The 23,161-nt window shown below is 41.6% G+C and overlaps 1 protein-coding gene and 1 non-coding gene across 2 annotated transcripts in view; one reads left to right on the plus strand and one right to left on the minus strand.

Annotated features, from left to right (window-relative positions):
• C2cd6 (C2 calcium dependent domain containing 6) overlaps positions 1-23,161 on the minus strand; it is a 96,962-nt gene that overhangs the window by 63,297 nt on the left and 10,504 nt on the right. The window contains exons 2-9 of the mRNA XM_021159194.2: positions 17,141-17,227; positions 15,970-16,021; positions 14,340-14,485; positions 9,161-9,286; positions 7,922-7,966; positions 6,987-7,055; positions 5,184-5,263; positions 1,355-1,489 (exon numbers count right to left, since the gene is read on the minus strand). Of these exons, the coding sequence (XP_021014853.2) occupies positions 1,355-1,489; positions 5,184-5,263; positions 6,987-7,055; positions 7,922-7,966; positions 9,161-9,286; positions 14,340-14,485; positions 15,970-16,021; positions 17,141-17,227 (740 nt within the window). The remainder of the gene's footprint in view (positions 1-1,354; positions 1,490-5,183; positions 5,264-6,986; positions 7,056-7,921; positions 7,967-9,160; positions 9,287-14,339; positions 14,486-15,969; positions 16,022-17,140; positions 17,228-23,161) is intronic.
• On the plus strand, positions 10,399-10,528 carry LOC115032458. The gene has a single exon (XR_003838134.1). It is a non-coding gene; the product is annotated as a small nucleolar RNA SNORA17 (small nucleolar RNA).

Consider the following 23,161-nt stretch of genomic DNA (forward strand, 5'->3'; position numbering starts at 1 on the left):
CTTATAGTTGTTTTACTTGGTGCAAGACACTGTATTTAAAGTCTTGCAGAAATAATTTGAGGCTCTTGTGTATATTATCCTCTAGAAAAGGCATGTGTTTACCTCTGGCAGCAGCTCTTACTTCTAATGCCAGAATGAGGACCAGTGGTAGGCAGCAGGCAGCTAGGGCATGGGCATTTAAAGACAGAGTTAGTCTGTCATAGTTCATTGTTGACCCAGGTAGAAGTCTGGGTGTTTATGAAGCCCATCATCCTTGGGATACACCATTGAACTCTGGCTTTTGTTTCTTCAGGACTGCGTAGCTATCTTAGCTCTGCTCAACTTCTTACTATCTTGGCTACCACCAAGTCCCTTGAAAATATGGCACAGAACAATGGACTCAACAGCCCTGGGTCTCTCTGTATTTCATGGGATCTAGGATCAGCAAATATTCACTGCTTTTATAATAGTCCTTTCAAACAAAATTTCAAAACATACTTCAGACTTCATTCAGACTTTGTTGCTGTTGTACAATGAGATGGTCTGAAATAACTTAGAAGAACGTATGTAGAAGTGAATGTGTGCACATGCGAATGTGTGCACATGTTAGTTTTCCACCATGCTAAGTTCATGAACATGAGTGGATGACCAAAGAACACGACTCTGCCCTCTAACCTGACACTCTGTCTATTTATCAAAGACTCTTTGAATATCTACCATAAGTCGGGCACTAAGTACCAAATACAGAAAGTTGTCTCAAAGAACTTAAGAATCTTATAGTTAAAGACTAAAAGGTGTAAAGAAATATATACCAAACTATAAATCATGTAATGCCTTCAGCCAGTATCATAATGCTGGACATCATAGCCTCCAGAATTAGGAGACCTAAGTGTCTCTGGATTAAGCCCCATTGCCTATGTTGTTTTACAGAGGTCTGGACCACTTAACACTAAGATTGGTGTGATAAAGGCATTGGAAACCTCAGCTGAGTATCTGTTGCAGAACGGAAGGAGCTATACAAATAAATGAGAATTCCATAACCGAGAAAGAAAATAACTAAAATTCAAATTTGAATTAGTTCATAGCAGATTTAAAAGAAAGAAAGAGTCAGTGAGGTGGAGAAGGAAATACGCAGACTAACAGAGAAGACACGACAAGGAAAGATAGCACAAGAGACCACAGAACAGACAGGTGGAGGAGCAGCTGTCTTAGGAATGGGTCTTTACCTCTTTTCTTGCCAAAATAAAGTACCCAATTTGCTGAGAAGTATGAACATAAAGCAGAGTCACAATGCGTATTCTAGGCCCGTGGTTCAACAGAGGGAATGTGGAACACTATAGACCACATATAAATAAATGAAATGTGTGCTCTTTACCTTTCCCGGGGCTTCTCACGGAGTTTCTCAAGTTGCACCACAGTGGCGTGGCTGGCTTCAGGAACCCCGATGCTAACATTAAATTCTGGGGATAAGAATGCCGGGTATTCTATTCGTTGCGGAGTAATAACATTTCTGAAAAATGGTAATAGAGTTAAATGCCGACATGATGTAAAAGTGCACCCCTGTAATCAGTGTGGTAGCCATTGTCCGGATCTTTCCTCCACTCGCGTCAGCTCACCCACCACCACGGGCCACCAAGACAGGCTAAGGAAGAAGAATCAGAATCCTGAGAGAAGCGCTTTCTTGGTTACTCATCCTGTCAAGACTGTGGGTGGTAGGGACAGAAGAGGTGGTGGGTGACCCAAAGCAAGGAGAAAAAGAATTGGAGCCCAGGCCTTTTAGAAACCATTTATAGCCAAATCTGCCTTCAGAGTCCCTCATTCTTTCAAACAACTAGTTCTATAGATTGAATCCTGTGTCACACCATATTAATATGTCTGTCCATATAGATTGTTTCATTCCATCTTCACAGCAAACCCACAGAAGAATTATGGAATCCTTTTCTGAAGGGAACCAGAGAAGAAGTAGATGAGGGCTTGGGAGAGGAGGAGAGAGGGAAACTATGCTCAGAAAGAATAATCATTTTAGAAGGGGGGTGATTTATTAAATCCACCTGACATACAAGAGAGCCATTAGTAAAGAGGTCCCTTACACACCTAACAGCTAGCAAGTGCCTTTTTGGCTAGTCTTCGCTATATACAGTAATGAACACCTTAAGTTTAAAATATTTCCAAAATAGAATGCATGACTTCCCCATTCCCTGAATATGTTCTTCGCCATGTCCCCTGGCTCGGGAGGTAGAAGCACCACATAGGCACCCAGTGGTCATACATGTCAACTACCACTGCCACTTCTCTTTTCTCTGTCACCGTCCATCTCTGACCTATCATTCCCAAAACCTCAAGAACTATGATTAAACATCCTAAACATTTCACAAATGAATGCAGTCATCTGTCCCACTGAATCAGTCACGGACGGCTAGTGATTCAGTGGGGTGCAAGTACATATTAATAGGTTGTCACATTATGTTGGCCCCATGAACTTGTAGAAGCTTGAGCTCTGCAGGGTGAGTCTGCTGGCTGGTGACCCAGGCTGGCAATGGTATAACTGAGGCAACAGCACAGTTCCTGTTCAAACAGGCTCAAGAACAAGGGGTGGATCGCTATAAGCTGGTATTTCAGATTGAAGGGACACTTTCCTTCTCAGGGAGAGGCTAGTCGTCTTCTTGCTGTGTTCAGCAGGTGAGCTGAGGCTACCCACACTGAGATCTGCTTTACTTGTAATACCTATTTAAATACTAATCTCATCAAAACTTCTCCCTGAATGATGAGCAAAATCCTGTCACTTTGTGGTCAGTCAAGTTGACGCATGAATTACTAATAATCCACTTGCTGTCAAGCTAGCATCTGTATTCATCACTTCAGTCATCCTGAGCCTCCAAATGAAGAGGGTCACGTGATCACCGTCCCACCTGACCTGACACAGCTGCCCTCTGCTCTCCTGACAGAGCAGGAGAGGAAGGAAAGGTCGGGTGATGTCTACCCCTCTCCTCAGCACCTCAGCACCTCACTAGTGTGATATTGTATGATATAGGGATACGGGTGGAAACAAAGCTGCTTACATCCATGTATAGATAGATTCATGCAAACACATTCATAACCAACCTGGGAGGAAATATTCATAACAAGCATCCCCTTGCTTCTGTAACTCGCCATATGTCACAGCCTCTACCTCTTTATTCTTCCACTGTCCATTCTGCCCTTCCTCTGCATTAGCAAGCTGAGTAGCTGATGCCTTACCTAGTGGTGTGATTAAAACTTCCATCTTTCTAGGCCACTAATAGTTCTGTGCCGATTAAGGTGCACTTTTCTATTAAATTTGTATTCTGGCCTAGTGAGATGGCTCAGCAGGTAAAGGTACTTGCTGCCAAAACTGAACTCAAGATCCATCCCAGCATCAAGTGGAGGAAGGACAGGACCAGTTTCCACAAGCTGTCATCAGTTTCCACAGGATGCCACTGTATGCTTCTACCCCAAATAATTTTTTTCTTTCATTTTTTAAAAGTTTCGTTTGTATTTTGTCTTTTGCATGCATAGGTATCTGTGTACCGTGTGCATGCAGTGTCCATCAAAGCCAAAAGACAGTGTCAGAGCCACTGGAACTGGAGTTACAGATGCTTGTGAGCCACCATGTGGGTGCTGAGAACTAAACACTGGTTCACTTGAAAAGCAGTCAGTGCTCTTAACCACTGAGGTATTTTTCTAGGCCCACAAATAATTTTTTAATGCAAAAAAACCCTAAATCACAGAGTGTGATTTAAACTACAGAGTCTCGTGTATTTCAGCACACCCTTCCTTTTGCCCACTGTGAGACAGTCCTTTGTGTTTTCTTCTGCAGTTGGGATCCAGTATTTACCAGTACAGTGACTCCCTCCTTTACCTGTTGATTCTGGGTCATAAGGAGCCCAGAAGCTGTACAGCAGCCTTGACTTCTAGTTCTATAATGCAGTTTTTCAATGGAAGCATTTACCTTTTTGGAAATAGCTCTAGGCCAGCACAAGATAAGGTTATAAGACCAGGAGAGAATGTTTTGTTCAGGAATTGTCAGGAGCAATGGTAAGCAGCACAGTGTTCACTTCTGTACCTTGATTCATGGACTACTGAATGCTGGCTACAGGAGAAGATGCACCAGGTACTGGTAACAGATATTGGTGATTCAGAACACATAAAACCACCCAGAGATCCATGTGCCAAGCCTGCAGGTGTTGATGGTGAGTGACTGACGTACAGAAAAGGCCACTGAACTGCTTGGTTGAGCCAGTTGCTTCAGGATGCAGGGAACTTGGAATATTATATTTTAAACTACAGCTCATTTGTTAATAACTTAAAATATTTTTTTGTGTTGGGTGGTATGGAGTGTGTGGGGGACGCGTGCACATAAATGTAACGGTGCATGTACATGCATGTACATGCATGAGGAAATCAAAAGACTGGGGTGTCTTATTCTATAACTCTCTGCCTTAGTCCCTTGGAACAGGGGCTTTCACAGAGCCTGAAATTCACCATTTCAGCTGGCCTGGCCAGCAAACTCCTGGAATCTGCCTACCTCTGTCCCCAAAGCTGGGGATATATACACCTGCAGCCATGACTGGCTTTGTGTATGGATGCTGGAGATCTGAATGCAGCTTGCAGAGCATCCCCCAGCCCCACTAGTAGTATCTGTAAACATAGTTTTGCTTTGTTTTTACAGTCAATTTGGGAATAAGAATTGGATGGGTGGTAGTGGGTAGGCTAACACTGCTGTACTACAGAGCAGAAACTGGCAACCACTAAACACATGGATCTTAGAAACCCTCCTTTTTATTCAATAAGAAGGATCCTGCTGGCTAATGTCCTCATTAAGCCACCTCTTCATTCACAAAGAAGGTACCCCCCTCCTCTCTAGACCTCAGCTCTTTTTCCCAGGGTGACACCTAGAAACTCAGTATCACTCCCATCTTTTTGTTTGTTTGCTTGTTTTTCACAGGGTCTCATATAACTGCCCCTCCCCCAAACTCCCCATCTTCCTGCCTCTTTCTCGCAAGCGTTGAGGTTACAGACATGAGCTCTGGCTCTTTCTGTCAGGTATTAAGCAAAGGAATTCAGTGTTCCCTTTATCTTAAGGCCTAGCCCATCTTGGCCATGTTCTCAGAGTTTCTTAAAATAACGAATATGCTCCGTCATACCTTTAAAGTGCCACTTGATCTTAGTACAGTAATGAAACTTACGTGACAGGGTCTGTTCTCTCTGGAGGAGGTGCAATATTCATAAACATAGATGGCTCAATGGCTTTCTGAAGAGGTTTTAACTGAACAAAAATGTAAGTACAGTTAGTTATAATAATATAACTGTTATATAATAATAACAGTAATAGAACTAACACCCCCATCCCCACCCCAGCTCCCAAAGGCCTATAGGGTCCTTAAGTGACAAATCTAAGGAGAAGAGGAGTGAAGACAACAACTTAATTTGTTGGGTACTAAATATCTGCCAAGCATTGTATATCTTTAACTTTCTCAAATGCTTTTGACAAAACTATGAACTAAGTGTGTATATTTTATAGATTACACTGAAGATCAGTGATTCACTCAAAGTTACAAAATGGTGTGCCTGAGTGTAGGACATAGAACATGAGTGTAGCTTTTCTGGTTCTTGGATGGAGATCTTTTCACATCATCACAGCAGGTGAGCAGGAGGCATATCACTGAAAGCCTCCGGGGTTGCATTGCGCTTTTGTTGGACAGCCAGTTCTTTCCCATACAATCCCTTTGTTCTGTGTTTTCAGTAAGGTCTACCTACATGAAACAATACTTGCCTTGTTTTATCTGAAAATAAGCTATCACGTTCTCCACGCGTGCACATGAATGTGCTCATTTTTATCTGAAGATGTTATGCGCATGTGTGTTCACATGTGTGTGTGTTCACATGTGTCGTTCAGGTGCCAGTACTCAAGCTTTCTCACTGGCACGGAGCTCATCAAGTAGGCTACACTGGCTGGCCAGCAAGCGCCAGGGAGCTTCCTGTTTCTACCTCTCCAGTGCTGGGATTACCAATCTGAAAATGACCCCTCCCTTTAAGAATAGTTACTCTTACAGGTTATGCTTATATCTGAACACAGACCTACCTCTAAAAATACTCATAAGCTTCCATTTAAAAATATATTAACAATCATGATATAGTGTGGAAAATGTAAATATATTTCAGGGGTTTTAATTAACATAGCAGTAGACTTGTTTAGTAAGATCACTCTTATTCTCAATTAGTAATCAAAACTCACCCAAAGACTACTAAGGAAAACCCTGAAATGGGAGGTCATTTCCTTATACAGCAGCAGCAGCACAATGGAATCAGGCTAACGCTTGGCTCTAACGATCCAGGGATAGCAAGAGTTCTTTCAAACACTGGGTGACAGTGTTTCGATATATTGGTATGATTTTTCTAGAATAATTCTTTTTTCAGTCTGAATGCTGAGATCACAGGCATGTATCTGTGATCAATGACTCCTTTTTATTAATATTTCTAGATGTAAAATTCCACACTCAATGAAACACCGAACACTGCTTTAATAATACAAATGTAGAGAAACAATTAAGAAAGAAGTCTTAAAATAAAGACATTTTGAACAAAATATTATCATTTAGAATGTATAAGCAAAAGATGATAAAGTATTATTTTATTTTTTCTGAAGAAAAGTCCTTATATCTCAAGATCAGAATACAAAGCAGCATTTATTTTTTAAGTGATCACTTTTTAAGCACTTATTTATTTTTTTAAGGGGGATGCATGAGCCATAGCATACAAGCAGAGGTCAGCAGACAACTTTTGGAAAATCTTTCCACTGTGTGGGTTCCTGGGTCTGAACCATGCCATCAGGCTCAGTAGAAAGAGCCTTTACCCACAGAGCCATGCGCCAGCCCTAAACGTTTTTACAAATGTTGCCCAGCTGGAAAAAAAAATAGAGGCTCAAAAGAGGATGATTTTTATTGATGAGTTAAAACAGAAAACAATTTTTTTTAAAGAAAGGAACTAACCTGATGTGAAAATCCATAACCAAAGTTTCCATAGGAGAACATAAATTCCACTTCCACCCTGCAGACACTCTAAACGTGAGGAAATCATTGTACAATTTGTTTAGAATGATGTTGTTAGAGAAGTGACAGAAACTAATAATGTCATAAATCCATATGTTTAGAAAAGCACAGAATTAATCTTCTAGTTAAAAAAAAAAACTAAAAAATAAACCAAAGCTTTGATTACACAAAGAACCCCAAAAGAAGATTTTGTTCAGTTCCCAGAAAGTTAAAAGCCTCTCATCTTAACATTAATCAAATTTTGAGATAAGCAATCTCACCTCTCAACCCCAGGCTGGCCACGTGTGAAGGGAAAGAGAGCCCCACACGCAGGGACCTGATGATTCCTCCATCCCTCCTGGCTGGCCAGGAGAGGGCAGGAGTGTCTTGGATTGCTCAATTAATCAAATTGCTAACTTTAAGCACATTCAGAATTCAGACACTCTCCAGCAAAGCTGGTGAAAGCATCCAAAGCAGCGGAGATGTTACACTGTCTCTCTCATCCAGTGATTTCTGATCCTCTTACACAATTTACTAAGAAGGTCAAAGTGTTACAAATATGTATATATGTAACAATAAGAAAAAGAGGCCATGAATTTGAGAGAGAACAAGGGGGGAGCATAGGAGGGGGAATAATATTATATTGTAATTTAAAATTTTTTTATAAAGAACAAAACATATAAAAAGTTAAATTGAGTCTGGAAAATGATACCAATTTTTTTTTATAAAATAAGTAAAGAATTTATGAGCAAACACATACTTTTACTAATTCAGACAGCTAAGGTTAGGGTAATGAAAAATTTTAAAGTTTAGGCTATAAACTATCAGAATACGTTCTATATAGTGTTAAAACATCACACATGCATAAATATTAGGAAGGTTTGTAAAGCTCTTACGGAGTTTTTATGCATCAAGTGCATTACTTCAGTAAAGCAGCCTTTCTAGAAAAAAAAAAAACTTAAATGTAGAATTATTCATGTATGTATCTGTAATTTATCTAAAGCATGCTTTAATACAAAATCAGGCAGTAATTTTCAAACTATACATGAATTCAATAGCTAAAATACAAGTGCAATATAATTTTAAGTAAATTAGAAATCAATGTTCAGTAGAAGAAAAGTTCCATTGCAAATGACAGATATGAATGTAGATGTTAGCATTGACAGAGGCAGAAATGTTTATGCTGGCTTGACTTCCCTTTCTGGAAATCAACTCCCATTCTGGTTTTGAGGATTATATGTAAATCTCTAATGACAAGTTCCTGGGTAGGTGGAAGACTTCTCACATCACAAGGGCATGGATAGGATCTGAAACCTCACCCTTTGTCCGCATCTGCGGTCATCTCTGCTGTCCTATGAGTTATCTCACCCAGACAACACCCGTGGTTAACTCTTTTCCGAGAGCATTTTTTTTTAAAGATTTATTTATTTATTATATGTAAGTACACTGTATTGTAGCTGTCTTCAGACACTCCAGAAGAGGGCACCAGATCTCGTTGCGGATGGTTGTGAGCCACCATGTGGTTGCTGGGATTTGAACTCTGGACCTTCGGAAGAGCAGTCGGGTGCTCTTACCCACTGAGCCATCATCTCACCAGCCCCCCGAGAGCATTTTTACTACTCCCTTAGGAACCTTCACGCTACATGCTGAGTGCTTCACTGAGCTTTCTTTTCAGTTTCACCACCACCATGCAGTGTGTCTCTTATGGAACCCAGAGGCAAAGGGGCTTCTCCAGAGCCCAACACACCAACCTTGTTCAGAAAGCAATGCGGACTCAGCCACATTACCCCTGATTGTTCCAAATTACATGGTCTTGACTGGAGATGCAGAATTCTCTTTTTGAAGCCTCATGCCGTCTGACAATTCTAATACTTTTAAATATGTTAGGATGAACTTTGTTTCTCATGCATGTGATAAACCCAACCCATCAGATATCAGGAGTCATGATGACAAATACCAACAAGGTGGGACTAAGAAAAATGGTTTCTGTTTTACTTTTTTCTTTTTGAGACTGTCTCATGGAGCCCTGAAATCACTATGTGGCCAAGGGTAAGCTTGAACCTTGTTTTGTCTGTACCCCCAAGTTCTGGGATTAAAGGTATGGGTCCTTATGTAACTGATATTTTTATATATACCTGTATTACTTCATAAAGATGTGATTCTGCACCGCCTAAGGAAATAGGAGGGCTTTCTGGATCTCCTCCATCTTGCATTAGCTCCAAGTAAATAAAATTCCGTTCATCATCTTGACGTCTGGGAACCTCAATAGCAGAATATAAGTAGTATTAAATTTTAAGTCTGAATTTCAGACATAATATCCAAATAAATACCTCCGTAAGCTATACAATATCATGGGCATCACTAATTATTAGCTTTTATATTACCTTTGTGACTTTTCAAGCTCATCATTCCACATATTCTAATATCAACAAAATCAACACCTGCTTATGTCTAATGTTAATTATGATCTTTTGAATCATCTATTATATACACTGTCTTTTTAACTATACATAAAGAGTTGCTCTTAGCACGCTACTGAAACTCCATGTCAAAAAGAAGTAATTCAGGAATCTTAAGCAGAAAGAACAATGCTGGAGGTACCATTATACTTGGTTTCAAATTATCCTAACAGAGCCACAGTAAAAAAATAAATAAAAATAAAAAATAAAAACAGCAAGGCACAGGAACAAGGCAGGCACAGATCAACGGGACCAAAAGATCAGACATAAGCCCACACAGCTGCACCCACTTGATTTCCCACAGGCACAAAAAGTACACATTGGAGAAAAGACAGCTTACCAAGCAGGGCTAGGAAAAAACCCAATACCCATATGTAGAAGAGTGCTCGAGATTCCCCACCACTCGCCTTGTATAAACACAAATTCAGACTGAATGGAAGAGGTCCGAATAAGACCTGAATCTTTCAAAGGCCTAGAGAAAACACTCTGAGACACATCATGGGCAATGACTTTCTGAACAGAGCTCTAACAACTCGGAACAGCAACAAATAGGAATGGCTCAGTTCAAAAGCTCCTGCATGGCAAGGGGGGAATGTCTGTGCCAGCTGTTCATCTAACAGGAGATTAAAATCCAGAGTACGTAGAGGACTCAGAAGACTAAACACTGAACAAGTCAATAACCCAATCAACAGATGGCAGATGAGCTGCATTTCAAATGAGTAAGTACAACTAGCCAAAATGTGCATGAAGAAATGCTCAACTGTTTGAGGCGTGGGCGAAATACAAATCAAAACAACATAGACTCAGTCTCGTCCTAATCAGGAAGGATTATCCAGAAAACAGACAGCAGGGGCTCTGGAGGGTGCAGGGCAGGGCTTTTACATTACTGGTGGGAATGGAGAAGAACCTGAAAACCTGCCCCTAGAGGCCTCGCAGGTGTGACTGCTGTGTCACATGTGTGTCAGTAGGTGGCAGAGAGGAGAGAGGCTATGTCTACACTCAGCGTTCTGACTATGTACTCTGAATGATTAGCAGGCTAACACTCCCTGAAAAAAAGCAAGCCTGAGACGACCACCACTCTGGTGCCAGGCAGGCCTGGACAGGTTCCCAGGACAGGGAGCAAACTAGAGACTAGAAGAACTCTGCCTGGGACCAGAGGCCCCAGTCAGGAGTGAGTCAAAGATAGATGGCCATTGGGATGAGCAGGTAGGGAGCTAGTCTGAGATGAACACCAGTCTGGCGTCCTCTGTGTCTGGGAGGTGGGGGCAGACCATGCCTTAAGTGACTCCTGCCTGCGCCATAATGCACAAGCAGGGCACAGCACTCCCGAGAACACTCCTGAGATGACCCAGACACTCAGAGACCCCAGGCACCACGAAGAGGAGCAAGTAAGTGGTGGAGAAATGGAAGAGAAAGAGAAACAGAAGGATGTGGGCACAATGAAGGGAGGCAGAACTGGAAACTTGACAGTATTAACAGTCTGATATGAGTAGCTAGTGATACTACCTGGGACTATGGTGGGATCCTGGTCTGTGCTGACACTGGGGGCCATGTCTGGTTCCATGGCCCTGCAGCAGCAGGGGTCTGTTACCACCAAGGGCAGATGGATGTCCCTGGTCTGGGCTGCCTCTGGGGACATGTTGATTACTGAGAACTGTGCAGAGCTGGCTCTACCCCTCACCTGGGCGTCCTGGGAGAGCTGGCTAAGGCTTGAAAGCAGGAGAGCTGATCCCACACAATGCAGGAATTGCAGGTTAGCCAGCCACAAACATGCAAGCAAGCATGGGAGAGCTGGCCCTACTATTCATCTCCCTGTGGTGGTGTAGACAAGGAAAAGTTAGCCTCCTCCCCTCTTGCCCCTCACCACCTTTGGCAGGCAGGAGACCTGGCCCCGGGGCCCTGTCTATCACTAGTTGTAGCACTCGGAAGACAAGGCTCTGCACCTCACCTGGGCAGCACAATAGAAATGACGTGAAAGTGGTGGTGCAGGTGAACCAGCCAGGAGGGTGTGAGCATGGGAAGATACAAGGAGTTTATGGGGTGACCCTAGCATAGATTCCTACCAGAGGTGGATACAGAGACTGAAATGGCCACCTCCTGTCGCCAGACAGGACCTTCCAACGGAAGGAGGGGAACATCAATCCACCCACAAAACCTTCAACCCAATTTTTGTCTTGCCTACAAGATGTGCAGGGAAAAAGATGGAACAGAGATTGAGGGAATGACTAACCAATGTCGGCCCTAACTTGCGACCCAACCCATGTGAGAGAACCAACCTTTGATGCTATATATGATACTCTGCTACAGTTGCAGACAAGAACCTAGCATAACTGTCTCCTGAGAGGCTTCATCCATCAGTGGATGGAGGCAGATGCAGAGACCCACAAGTAAACATCATGTGGAGCTCAGAGAATCTGGTGGAAGAATGGGAGACAGAAGGGAGCAAGCTGGAGGGGTCAAAGACACCACAAGAAGACCCACAGAGTCAAATATCGGGGACTGTGGGGGCTCACAGAGCCTGGGCTACCGACCAGGGAGCATGCTAGAGCTGGACCTAGCCCACGCTCCACATTTGTAGCAAAGGTGCAGCTTGGTCTTCATGTGGGTCCCCTAACAAGTGAAGCAGGGGCTGTCTCTGTCTCTGTTCCCTACCATTGGGTCCCCTTCCCCCTACCTGGACCGTCTGGTTGGGACTCAGTGAAGAGGATATGCCTGGTCCTGGTGGGACCAGACGACCTAGGGTGGAGTGGTATCTAAGAGGAGCAATGGGGGAAGGGATTTGTAAGAGGGGAAGGAGGGGGCTGTTATCAGGCTGTAAAGTAAATAAAAAAAAATTATTGAAAAAGTTCTTTTAAAAAAAACTTAAAAAAAAAACCAAAGCTACCATTTGATCGAGTTACATCACTTTCAATATAAAAGAATTCAAGTCAGCATACAGTAGAATCAGCCTCTATACTCATGCAGATAGTAGCACACAGCTGAGGTGCCCAGAAATGGACTGTATGGGTATCCAAAGTGTAGCATATGTATACAGTGGCGTTTTGTTCAGTCATAGAAGAATAAAACTATGCCATTTCCAGAAAAAAAATATGCGATTAGAGATCATTGTGTTAAACACAATAAGCAAGACTTACAAAGCCCAGTGCTCTCTCATAACTGGAATTTAGGAAAAGAGAGAGGGGAGATAAAAGTAAAGGGGAAGCTATTAGTGATTTAGAAGGAGGAAAGATAGAGGAGGTGGGAAGCTGAGGGTACGGAGAGGCTGATGTGATCAAGGTATGTTCTGTGCATGGATAAGAATTTCAGGGAAGGCTATTGCTTTATACAATTAACATATCCGAATAAAATAAATTAGTTAATTTCAAACTATGCCTTGCTTGTTGTTATGATTTCACTTATTTATTTATTCATTCATTTACATCAAGGTGCTATGGGGAGAGTACAGTGCCACAGTGCATATGTAGAGGGCAGAGGGAGGGCAGAGGAGTCAGTTCTCTCCTTCTGCCATGGGAGAGCCAGAAGTCAAAGTCAAGTCATTAGGCTTGGTGTGAGTGCCTTTACTCACTCAGCCCTCCTCCTGAGATTCAGAACCAAAAATTATCTTTCTTACTCAACAATTAAAATAAACTTCACAAAGACATACAGAGCGCAGGTGAAATGCTCTAGAATTTCAGTAAAACGTAATATAATAAAGTTTTAAAGAAATGACTGGACTAATTAATGAATCTTGTAACTCATCAGAGTATACTACTAATTTTTAAAAGATTTATTCATTTATTTGATGTGTAAATGTGTGTGTGTGCTTGAGTGTATATATGCACACTGCATGCATACAGATACTCATGGAGGCCAGAAGGGGACATCAGGTCCCCTAAAACTGGAGTTATACCCTGATAAGGGTGTTGGGAGCCAAACCCAAGCTGTTTTCAAGAACAGCAAGTAGCCTTGACCACTGGACTATCAGTCACTATTTTAAAGAAGCTTTGAAATATATTTAAGCTTTCAAGAAGCTTACCTGTAAACAGAAGCATACCAAGTTCTGGTTGAGTGGCAATTTAATGGCATATGGCTTCAAGCCAGAGTGTATATAGCCCAGCTGCCCTACATCCCATCCCTATGATCCCAACAAAGTCCCATGGTGCCTCAGTTTCTTCATTGTAAAGATAATTTTTTGAGTGAGTGAGTGAGAGAGAGAGAGAGAGAGAGAGAGAGAGACTGTCTGCCTGCCTGCCTGCCTGCCTGCCTGCCTCTCTGTCTGTGGAACAGAGAGGATTGAAAGAAGAGAGAGCTTTGGGATTGTTGAAAACAATTAGAGGCATGTATATGAGGGGAATATATAAGCGGAGAGAAAGTAAGGGGAGAGTGGACAAAGAAAGGATGGACAGCAGGGGAAACAGGAAGAGCAAGGAGAGCAAACCTTATCATGACACATGATTAGACCGACCACTCACACAGCCACATGGCAGGGAGGAGTGTGCTGAGGACAGGCACCGCACAGCACTTCACACATACCACAGGCCTCGCCAGAACAGCAAAGCACTGCGAAAATGAGATAGCCCTGCCTCTGCTTCTTGTCTGCCTTTTTTCCCCAAAAGATATAAGTAGTTGGAATATTTGAAACTATAAAGACACATCATGGGCTGGAGAGATGGCCCGGCAGTTAAGAGCACTGGCTGCTCTTCCAGAGGTCCTGAGTTCAAATTCCAGCAACCACATGGTGGCTCACAACCATCTGTAATGAGATCTGACACCCTCTTCTGGTGTGTCTGAAGACAGCTACAGTATACTTATATATAGTAAATAAATAAAATCTTAAAGACACATCATTATATTGAGAAGGAAATTTTCACATTACCTGTACAGAAAAGTACTTCATCTCGCCAAACCTAAGTACAAGGTTCTTTTCATTATTAACAGCTTTTAAGTGACGAATTTTTGTACATTTCACAATGTTGTTTATGGAGACACGCATGAACAGATTAAAATGCTGTTGGCCAAGGACTAAAAATAGAATATTTAGGAAACAAGTCGTATTGTGATTGATCAAAGAACACACTGTAATATCTATTAAACAATGCAGGCCAAAATATATAAATCAATCAAGTGGATAGAGAAGGTAATATCAGAGTAAATTAAGCAACAGAAAAAAATTCAAAATAATATTTTCCTCTCACTGTTCGGCATAATGTCAGCAGTGATGTTTTCTCTTTTCTCCAGACCGACCACATCTGTCTTCTCACATTATCACCATAATCCCTTTGTAAACGTTCTATATATTAATATATTTTCTATATATTATATATACTAATTTTAAGGTGAATAAGCATATATGATACATAGCTGGCATAATTTTCTAGATATAATTATGTATAAAAGTTTTTAAGCAAGCATATAATTGAGAATAATTGATTCTTAGATAGAATGTACAGGCAAGTGTTCTACTCTAATGCACTACAGTCTCCGTTTTCAATGTACTGAATTGCTTTCCGAGTACTGCATGAGTTTAAAACTGTTTTCAAGATTTAAGTATCTTAAAACATCTCTACAGAGAAATTCTGAAAAAACTCCCATTATACAAAAAGAGAAAGGAAGGAATAGAGGGAGGGAGGGAGGGAGGGAGGGAGGGAGGGAGGCCATCTTGAGAGTGCCTTAAAAATATGAATGGAGGAGTGTGGTAGTTCAATCCTCTAATCTCAACACCTGGGAGGCTGGGACAAGAGGACTGAGAGGTCAGCCTGAGCTATAGAGCAAGACTTAGTCTCACAGAACCAAACAAAAAACAAAAAACAAACAAACAAAAAAAAAAACAAGGCCCCAGTTTAAAGTAAATTCTTCCTTTGATAAAAGGAAGTAGACTTACTGCTTACAAAAAAAAGTAGCATTGTATCTAAAGACAAAACATATTTTTCCTTTAATTTACATGGAGATTGAGGTAAATCACGGGTGGCCAAAAAGTTTATTTTTTCTTTTTTCACTTCTACACTAAATTTACTTACTTTTGCTGTCCTGGAACCCGAGCAGGCATTTATGATCACTTTAACATAAATTCAATGAATGTGACTAAAACTGGCATTTGGATGGGATGAATGAGACAGACTTTCATCAAAGTGTAGCATTTAAAGGAACATGAAAAACTGCAGTGATCAGGATCTTGTTTAACGTGTATAAGGTTTTTGATCTGACTTGAGTGCAGGATACAAGTGAACATGTGATAGGAACAGGCATTCTTGCCACCCAGCCCCCAGTCCAGCACACCCTGGCTGGCTTCACCCTGAAGCACCAGACACGCTAGTTCTTTTCAACTGCCAAACTGCAGCCAAGAGGGCTCTGAAGCACAAGGACCACCTACTAGGTAAACAGAGGGTTTGACTATAAAAATGATTAGTGTTTCAAGCTGCTATGTTTCCTAGTGGTCAGCAAGTCAGCAATGAGTACCGAAAACAGCAAGAGGCTGCCATGCTGGCATCTACAAACCAAAAGGATACACCTCTGAGAAAACTGTCTACAGCTCTTTATGTGAATCGCCAGACAGCCCACCTACAACAACCAAAGCAAAAACACAAAAGTCAAGCGCGTCTCTTATACTCTCTGACACTTTACTGTATTTAATTCTTTTTCATTATTTATTTATTTACTTTACATAATCAAAGCCCCCCTTCCGTCTTCTCCCCCCAGTACCATCTGTCCATCCCTCCCTCATTCAAACCTGTGTCCGTGGGGGCTCACAGAGACTGTATTTAAAAATTTAAAACACAGTTGTGTTGGTTTTTCCCACTAGAAACACTTTGTTGTTTGTTCTTATTAGAAGTATGATTTCTTGGGGCTGGAAAGATGGCTCAGTGATTAAGAGCACATTCTACTCCATAGAGAACTCAAGTTCAATTCCCAGCCCCCACATCACATGGACAGTTCCCAGGGAGCCGATGCCTTCTTCTAGTCTCATGGATACCGGGCACACACATAGTGCACTTACATACTTGTAAGTACTGAAACACACAAATAAAATTGAAAAAAAGTACTGTTTAAAAGTGTGTGTGTATGTGTGTGTACGTGTGTGTGTGTGCACGTGTGGCATGCATGTGGTCATCAGAGAACAGCTTGTAGAAGTTGGTTTCTTAATTCTACCATGCAGGTCCTGGGGTGGAAACAGGTCCTCAGGCTTAGAAGTGGCAAGTGCCTTTACCCACTGGATCATCTCACCAGCCTAAACAATGTCTCCTCTAAGCATGCAGGAAAAAAAGCCACATGGAAACCTATTACTCCTGAGGCTTGGTGGGGGTTGGAGTATGGAGGAGCGATGAAGGGTCAATTGTCAAACCATAAGTCAATCTGGAAATAAGTATACCCACTTACTGAGCTCAACAAAAACATTGGTTCACAGGATGTTAGCAGATCTTAGGTGGAGCCCTAAATCAGCACCTTATAGTTGTCAGGTGGGACAACCGGGAATCTTTATTATACGGAACATTATTTCTGTGAATTAGAATGGTTTCTATAATTTTGATGAGTACTTAATGGTTTATGACTCAAAAAATTCCTGGTCATGATATCATAGAGGACTATTTTTTACATGCTTTTTAGCTAACATAATAAATATCAACTGTTTCACAACAAATTAGAAATAATTTGTTCATGCTTATTTAAGCTCATACATACCACATCTCCAAATGGTATCAAGCTCTGTGTCTGATTTGCTATTGCCATTTCATCACTCTGAGACCCTTGAAGAGTTTTCCTTAGCATCTATAGTGAAAATAAACAAATTTAACAATTTAGAAGAGGGGTTGGGGATTTGGCTCAGTGGTACAGCGCTTGCCTAACAAGTGCAAGGCCCTGGGATCAGTCCTCAGCTCTGGAAAAAAACAAAAACAAAAAACAATTTAGAAGAAAGGACAGAACATAACTAGATAAAGCATTACTCCAAATTAATGTTCCCCAGCTATCTATTAAGTATCTGGTGCTCTAGGCAGTGGCAATGGATGTAACTATGAATGGATGCAATAGATGGAGACTCATTTCTATCTTCAATAAGTTTACAAATAGGTGAACAAGGAAAAATATACATAATTAAATATGGAATTATCGAGGAAACCAGAAAAGAAAATGACACATGTGAATAAACTATGGACATTTGGCTTGTTAAGGAATTGCACAGAGAGCAAGGTATCCTGAAACATTTGTGAGATCACTCCATCCAGTTGCCACCAGCATGGCAATCACCTGAAGCAGAACTTCTATTCAAATATAACTATATCAAAATGAGGAACAGATGAGACACAGGGCGCTGTCAGGAGGGGCGTCACAACTTCCAGAATTCCTATAGGGAGAGACTTAAGATAAAAATTCCAGTACAAATCTGTGGGGACAGAGATCGAGACACGAAAATCCATACGTGAATGTGGAAAATAGGAGAGGCAAAAGAAGAAAGAAATCAAGAAGATCCAACACTGCAAAAATCCTGACTCCAGGTGGCAGCGCACTGGTCAAGCAGGAGCCCTGAAGACAAGGGGCAGACCCAGCTGCGGCTCCTTAGAAAAGTAGCGCTTCTCCAGGAAGAGGAGAAAGCCTGGGTTCCCTGAATGCATGACAGGACAGAAAAACAAAGGTGTTGTGGGGGAAATTAAGGCTATCAGAACAGCATTTATGTTACCCTTTCACCTCCCACGACTTAGCTTATCCATATAAAGTGCACTTCCACGTGCTTTTTAAAAGCATAATGCACTTGCATGCGCAAAAGGTGACTAGGGGTAAGAAAAACCAAATCAACTGCATTAAAACTTATTATAGGAAGAGAATTGGAAGAGACTTTTATTGATGTCCATTTTTCTCCTATTGAAAGTCCTCCCTGAGGTCTGGCTCTCAGAACATGTGGAGGTGTTATGCAAGCTGCCAAGGGAGAAAAGCAATCCCAAGTCCTACCTAGCTGTGAACCACAATAGTCACCAGCCCAGCAAGACTGCCCCAGTGGAACACCAGTGACATCTTTATCTTGCAGGTCATCAACAGTTGTCTAGTTGAACCCAAGACTAGCTTAATGGGAGGGACTTCATGGCCAGCACTGTAAACCTGGCCAACTACCTGTGACTCCAGAAGTTACAGAAACGAAAGGAGAACTTACAGCTACTATTTTCCTAAACTAATATAATTTCTAGCTATAGCCTAAATACTTATCCTTATACCTACAGATAAATGTACCTCTTGCCCCATCAAAGAAGTTTCTTTTTGCAATAGACAGAGGCTATTATAGAGATTCAAAGCTGGACAAAATAGGGTGCCCAATCCTAACTGATACATCTGCAATGCTACCCACACATCCAAGGGAAAATCATGCAAGGGGCAGGGAATTGAGAAGAGCCAGAGGAGCAGGAAGCCTCGTGAGTGGCTGAGGAAGCTTTGAGTGAATGAGTAAAGAACAGAAGAATCCCTGGGTGAATTTGTATTGCTGACATAGGCATGCCCATGTCAAAGACCAACGCCTCAGACCTATGGGAATTTGGCAAAGCTACAGCCTAGGTCAGGCTGAGAGAGATGTCTGAGTGTGAATGTGGGCAGTGTGTGTAAAAACCAGCAACTGCAGCTTCCTCCTCCTGGATGTTACAGCTTGAGACTGCTCACCTACAGAGACCTCTTACCAAGGCTAACTCTTGTCCCTGTGCTGTATGTAACTAATGCACTAGGGTTCTGGCTTGCTGTAGTGGGTACAGCTCCATCAGAGCACAACTAGCCCACACCACCCAAGCTTTTCTGTATGTGTATCTGTCTGTTCTTCATTTCTTCACTGCCCCCAGTCAGATTTTCAGGGTTCCAGGACCCAAGCCACATAGGGTCTACCATCATGTAGACACGACAGGGGGTTGCACCAATTAAATCTTAATACGATGGCCTGAGAAGACCTGCAGAATGAGAACACCAGCTGACGTGCCAGTGTGAATGGGGAGATTGCACAAAGTCCGCCTCTAGCTGAAGCGCCACAGAAAGCCAATGAATACTGAGGACAGAGTCCATTTTCTTAAGGGATGGCCAACAAAGATTGCCCAATCCCAGATGGTTAGGCCTGAACACATGGACACAGGAGCAACACAAAATGAACTCAACGGGATGAATTTACAACAGTAAATTCCACAGTAATTCACAGTGAAAAAAAATGAAGTGTTTATCGATTCAAGAAGTAATTTTTTGAAAAGATAACAATCTCAGAAATGGGTTAGAATTCCAAAGTGCCCAAGATAGCATGAGTTCCAGTGAAATTTAATAAGGGCAAAGGAGGAGACAGGAATCATATGATGAGAGTGAAAACGAGACAGAGACTCAGTACCGAGGTTAGAGCCTGAACTGGAAGAGAAGTAAAAATGACATAATTGAAGAGAAAAGCAAACATAAAACACCAGGAAAATAGCCAATATTAAATAAAAAAATCTCCAAGAAATGTTTTTAAGCAAGAAGAGAAATAACTGAATCACAATGATATAGCTACTCCCAAGATAACCTAGACTCTATGAAGACACCCTATACAGATTAAAGTTACTAAATTGCTAGCTTAATTCTCACTATTTTATCATAAATGAGTACCATAAAGGCCAATGCATCAGTAGTACGGTGGGTGGGGTGGCGGGGTGGTGGGGACTTGATGGGCTAAGAGAACCGCGTGAAGGAATGAGTGAATATCCTAGAGTGTGCCTTGCGAATTTAACTTCCAAAGTGTGTCTGTAAAATAGCATATCTGTGGATCACTTTTAGAAGTGTGGACATTTTAACAATATTAATTCTTTTCCTTTATTTGTATTCTCTTCGATTCATCAATGTTTCATAGTTTTCAGTGTAGAAACAGTTTGCCTCTTTGGTTAAATTTATTCCTAAGTGCTATATTTTTTATAACTATTACAAATGCAAATGTTTTCTTGATTTTTTTCAAGTCATTTTCTGTAAGTGTACAGAAACACTAACAATTTTTGCATGTTCCTTTTGTAACTCCCAAATTTACAGAACTCTTTCAGTTACTTCTGACAGTTTTGTGGCAAAGTTTTCTCTTTAATAGTATCATGTTATCTACAAACAGTGACACTTTGACCTCTCCCTTTCCAGCTTGGATGCCTTTTTTCTCTCATAATCGCTTAGGCCAGGGCTTTCAATATTGTGTTGAACAGAAGGACATCTTTACCTCATTCTATATCTAAGAAAACCTTTCTATTTTGTCCTCATTCAGTGGATTTGCTGTGGTTTTGTTATATATGGCCTTTCTGTGTTCACATGTTATATTATAACATAATATAATACATTAAAACTCACAATGCTCCCATACTCTTTCTCAGGAGGCAGTAAAAGAGCCACGTGTGAAGCCAGAACTTTCATCCCTACTGATATAACAAGACAGAACCACCTTCCTGTACCTTCAAAGCATCAGTGTAAACCAACCACAGCAGGACTTCCATTCACACTCAGTAATCCTAAGGTACTATTCATCTCCCTACTGGGGTGATATCCAAGGAGACCTATTGAAATGTAAGCACTTTCCCCAGCGCCCAGCAGTACAAGGCAACCTCTGATGCAGGCTGTTTTCCTACTGCGATGAACTAGTAACAGAAATCTGTAAACACGTGGGAACTAAACAACATATTTCTAAATAGCTCATGCCAGAAGAAGGTAAGGTGCCTCTGAAGAAGAAATGCCGAAGGAGACCAGGAAAAAGCTCCTACTGGAGTCCTAACCTAAAGAAACCGCTGCCTTTGCACCCTCTGCTGCTGAACTGTCATCAGCATGGCTTTTAAGCATTAACTTCCCGAGTTAGTGTTAAATATTTTTCAAGAATTACTTGTTCAGCCCTTAAAATATACAACAAATTCTTAGTTGACAGTTTTTTAAATTAAAGTGCTTAAAAACTGGGCATGGTGGCACGCACATGCAATCAGAGCATTTGGGAGGCAGATGCAAAAGGACTAAGAGTGTAAGTAAGGCTAGCCTTAGCTACAGAGCAAGCTCAAAGCCAGCCTGGGCTATGGACTATGATGCCCTGTCATACACTGAAAGCATTTAACAATTACAGTAATTTTTCCACATTGATTTTTATATCCTACATTATCGGTTCTAACAGGTTTCTGGTATCATAATTAAGTTTTTTAAATGTGTAAAGCAGACAGAAAACTCCACTCCTTTCCTTCATATTTGGGTTTTTATTTCTGGTTTCTGGTTTAATTGCGGCAGCTAGGGTTGCCAGCACGGCCTTAAATACAAATGCTAAGAGCATGCAGCTTAGAAAGTTCCCTGCTCTGCACATCTGAGTGTGAAGTACACCGTGGCCTTTCACACACGGCACGGCATGCTGAAGACTTACTGTGTTCTCACGTTCATGGTGGGACTGTCCTTAGTCACTGAGAAAGAAGCAACTTCAGTGGCTGAGCATGGCTGATGGGAGACAATCACGTCTACACTCAGAATGAAATATACTTCAGCCTTGAGAGAGAGGGAGAGATAGAGAGAGAGGGACAGGGAGATGGAGAGAGAGAGGGAGAGGGAGATGGAGAGATAGAGGGAGAGGAAGAGGAAGAGAGAGAGAGGGAGAGATAGAGGGAGAGGGAGGGGAGGGGGAGGCGAAGGGGGAGAGGGAGAGAAGGAGAGGGGGAGGGGGAGAGGGGGGAGAGAGAGAGACAAAGAGAGAGGGAGAGGGAGAGGGAGAGGGAGAGGGAGAGAGAGAGAGAGAGAGAGAGAGAGATTGATTTTGATTCTACCCTTTGCCTAACATGGGTTAATCTAGAGAATATTACTCTAGGTGAACTAGATAGACACAGAAAGGCAAGACTGCCATGATCTCATTTATATCTGGTGTCTGAAAACTCTTGCAAGGAAAGCCTAGAGTGTAGAGCCGCAGGGAGGGCAGGTAGACAGGTAGAGAGACGGTGGCTGAAGTGTATATATAGTTTCAGTTAGATGAGCTGAGTAAGTTTCAGTGATCTATTGACAGAATGGTGAATATAGTTAATAATAATGTATTGCATATTTCAAAGTGCCTGGTATGCGTGGGACCCAGAAATCCATTTTTCATAAAAAATCAATAATAGTTATCAATAAACAATTGATTCAATTATTCAATAATTGAATTATTCAATATATCTGCAATCATTTTGTTATTGTTGCAACACACACAAACACACCATATCTGTGGCTCAGCTGTAGTTTAAAGTAACTACTCCCAATGACCATATCATAAAATATGTCAAGCTATGATATATTCCACATGTATTTACATGGACCATGTTTATTGTAACATTTTTATTCTTTATTTTGGAAGTCTGCTTTGTTAAGGTCTCACTTTGTAGCCAGGCTAATGTGGAGTTCAGTATACAGCTTAAGCAGATGTCAAAACCAGAGGAATGTTCCTGCCCGGGTCTTCTAAATGCTGCAGGTACTGGCAGGAGCTCCATGCCTGACTGGGAAGGCAATTTTGAATGTGTACATCAACAGATATAAGTGGCTCCTTTAAGAAACCTGTGTTACAGGTTACTCATGCATCTGACAAGGGTGCTGCCTCCCTTACTCTGTTACCTTTGGGTTTTCCTTCCTCAGCTGAGTACAGCTCTCTTGAACAGCAGTAACACCAGCAAAAGACATATTTGCTGAATTCTTATCAGAATCTTGGCAAAGGTTCTAACAACATCTCATAAAGATTCTGATACGACCTAGAAT

This window comes from Mus caroli, chromosome 1 (assembly GCF_900094665.2).
Source record: "Mus caroli chromosome 1, CAROLI_EIJ_v1.1, whole genome shotgun sequence".
NCBI classification, from domain to species: domain Eukaryota; kingdom Metazoa; phylum Chordata; class Mammalia; order Rodentia; family Muridae; genus Mus; species Mus caroli.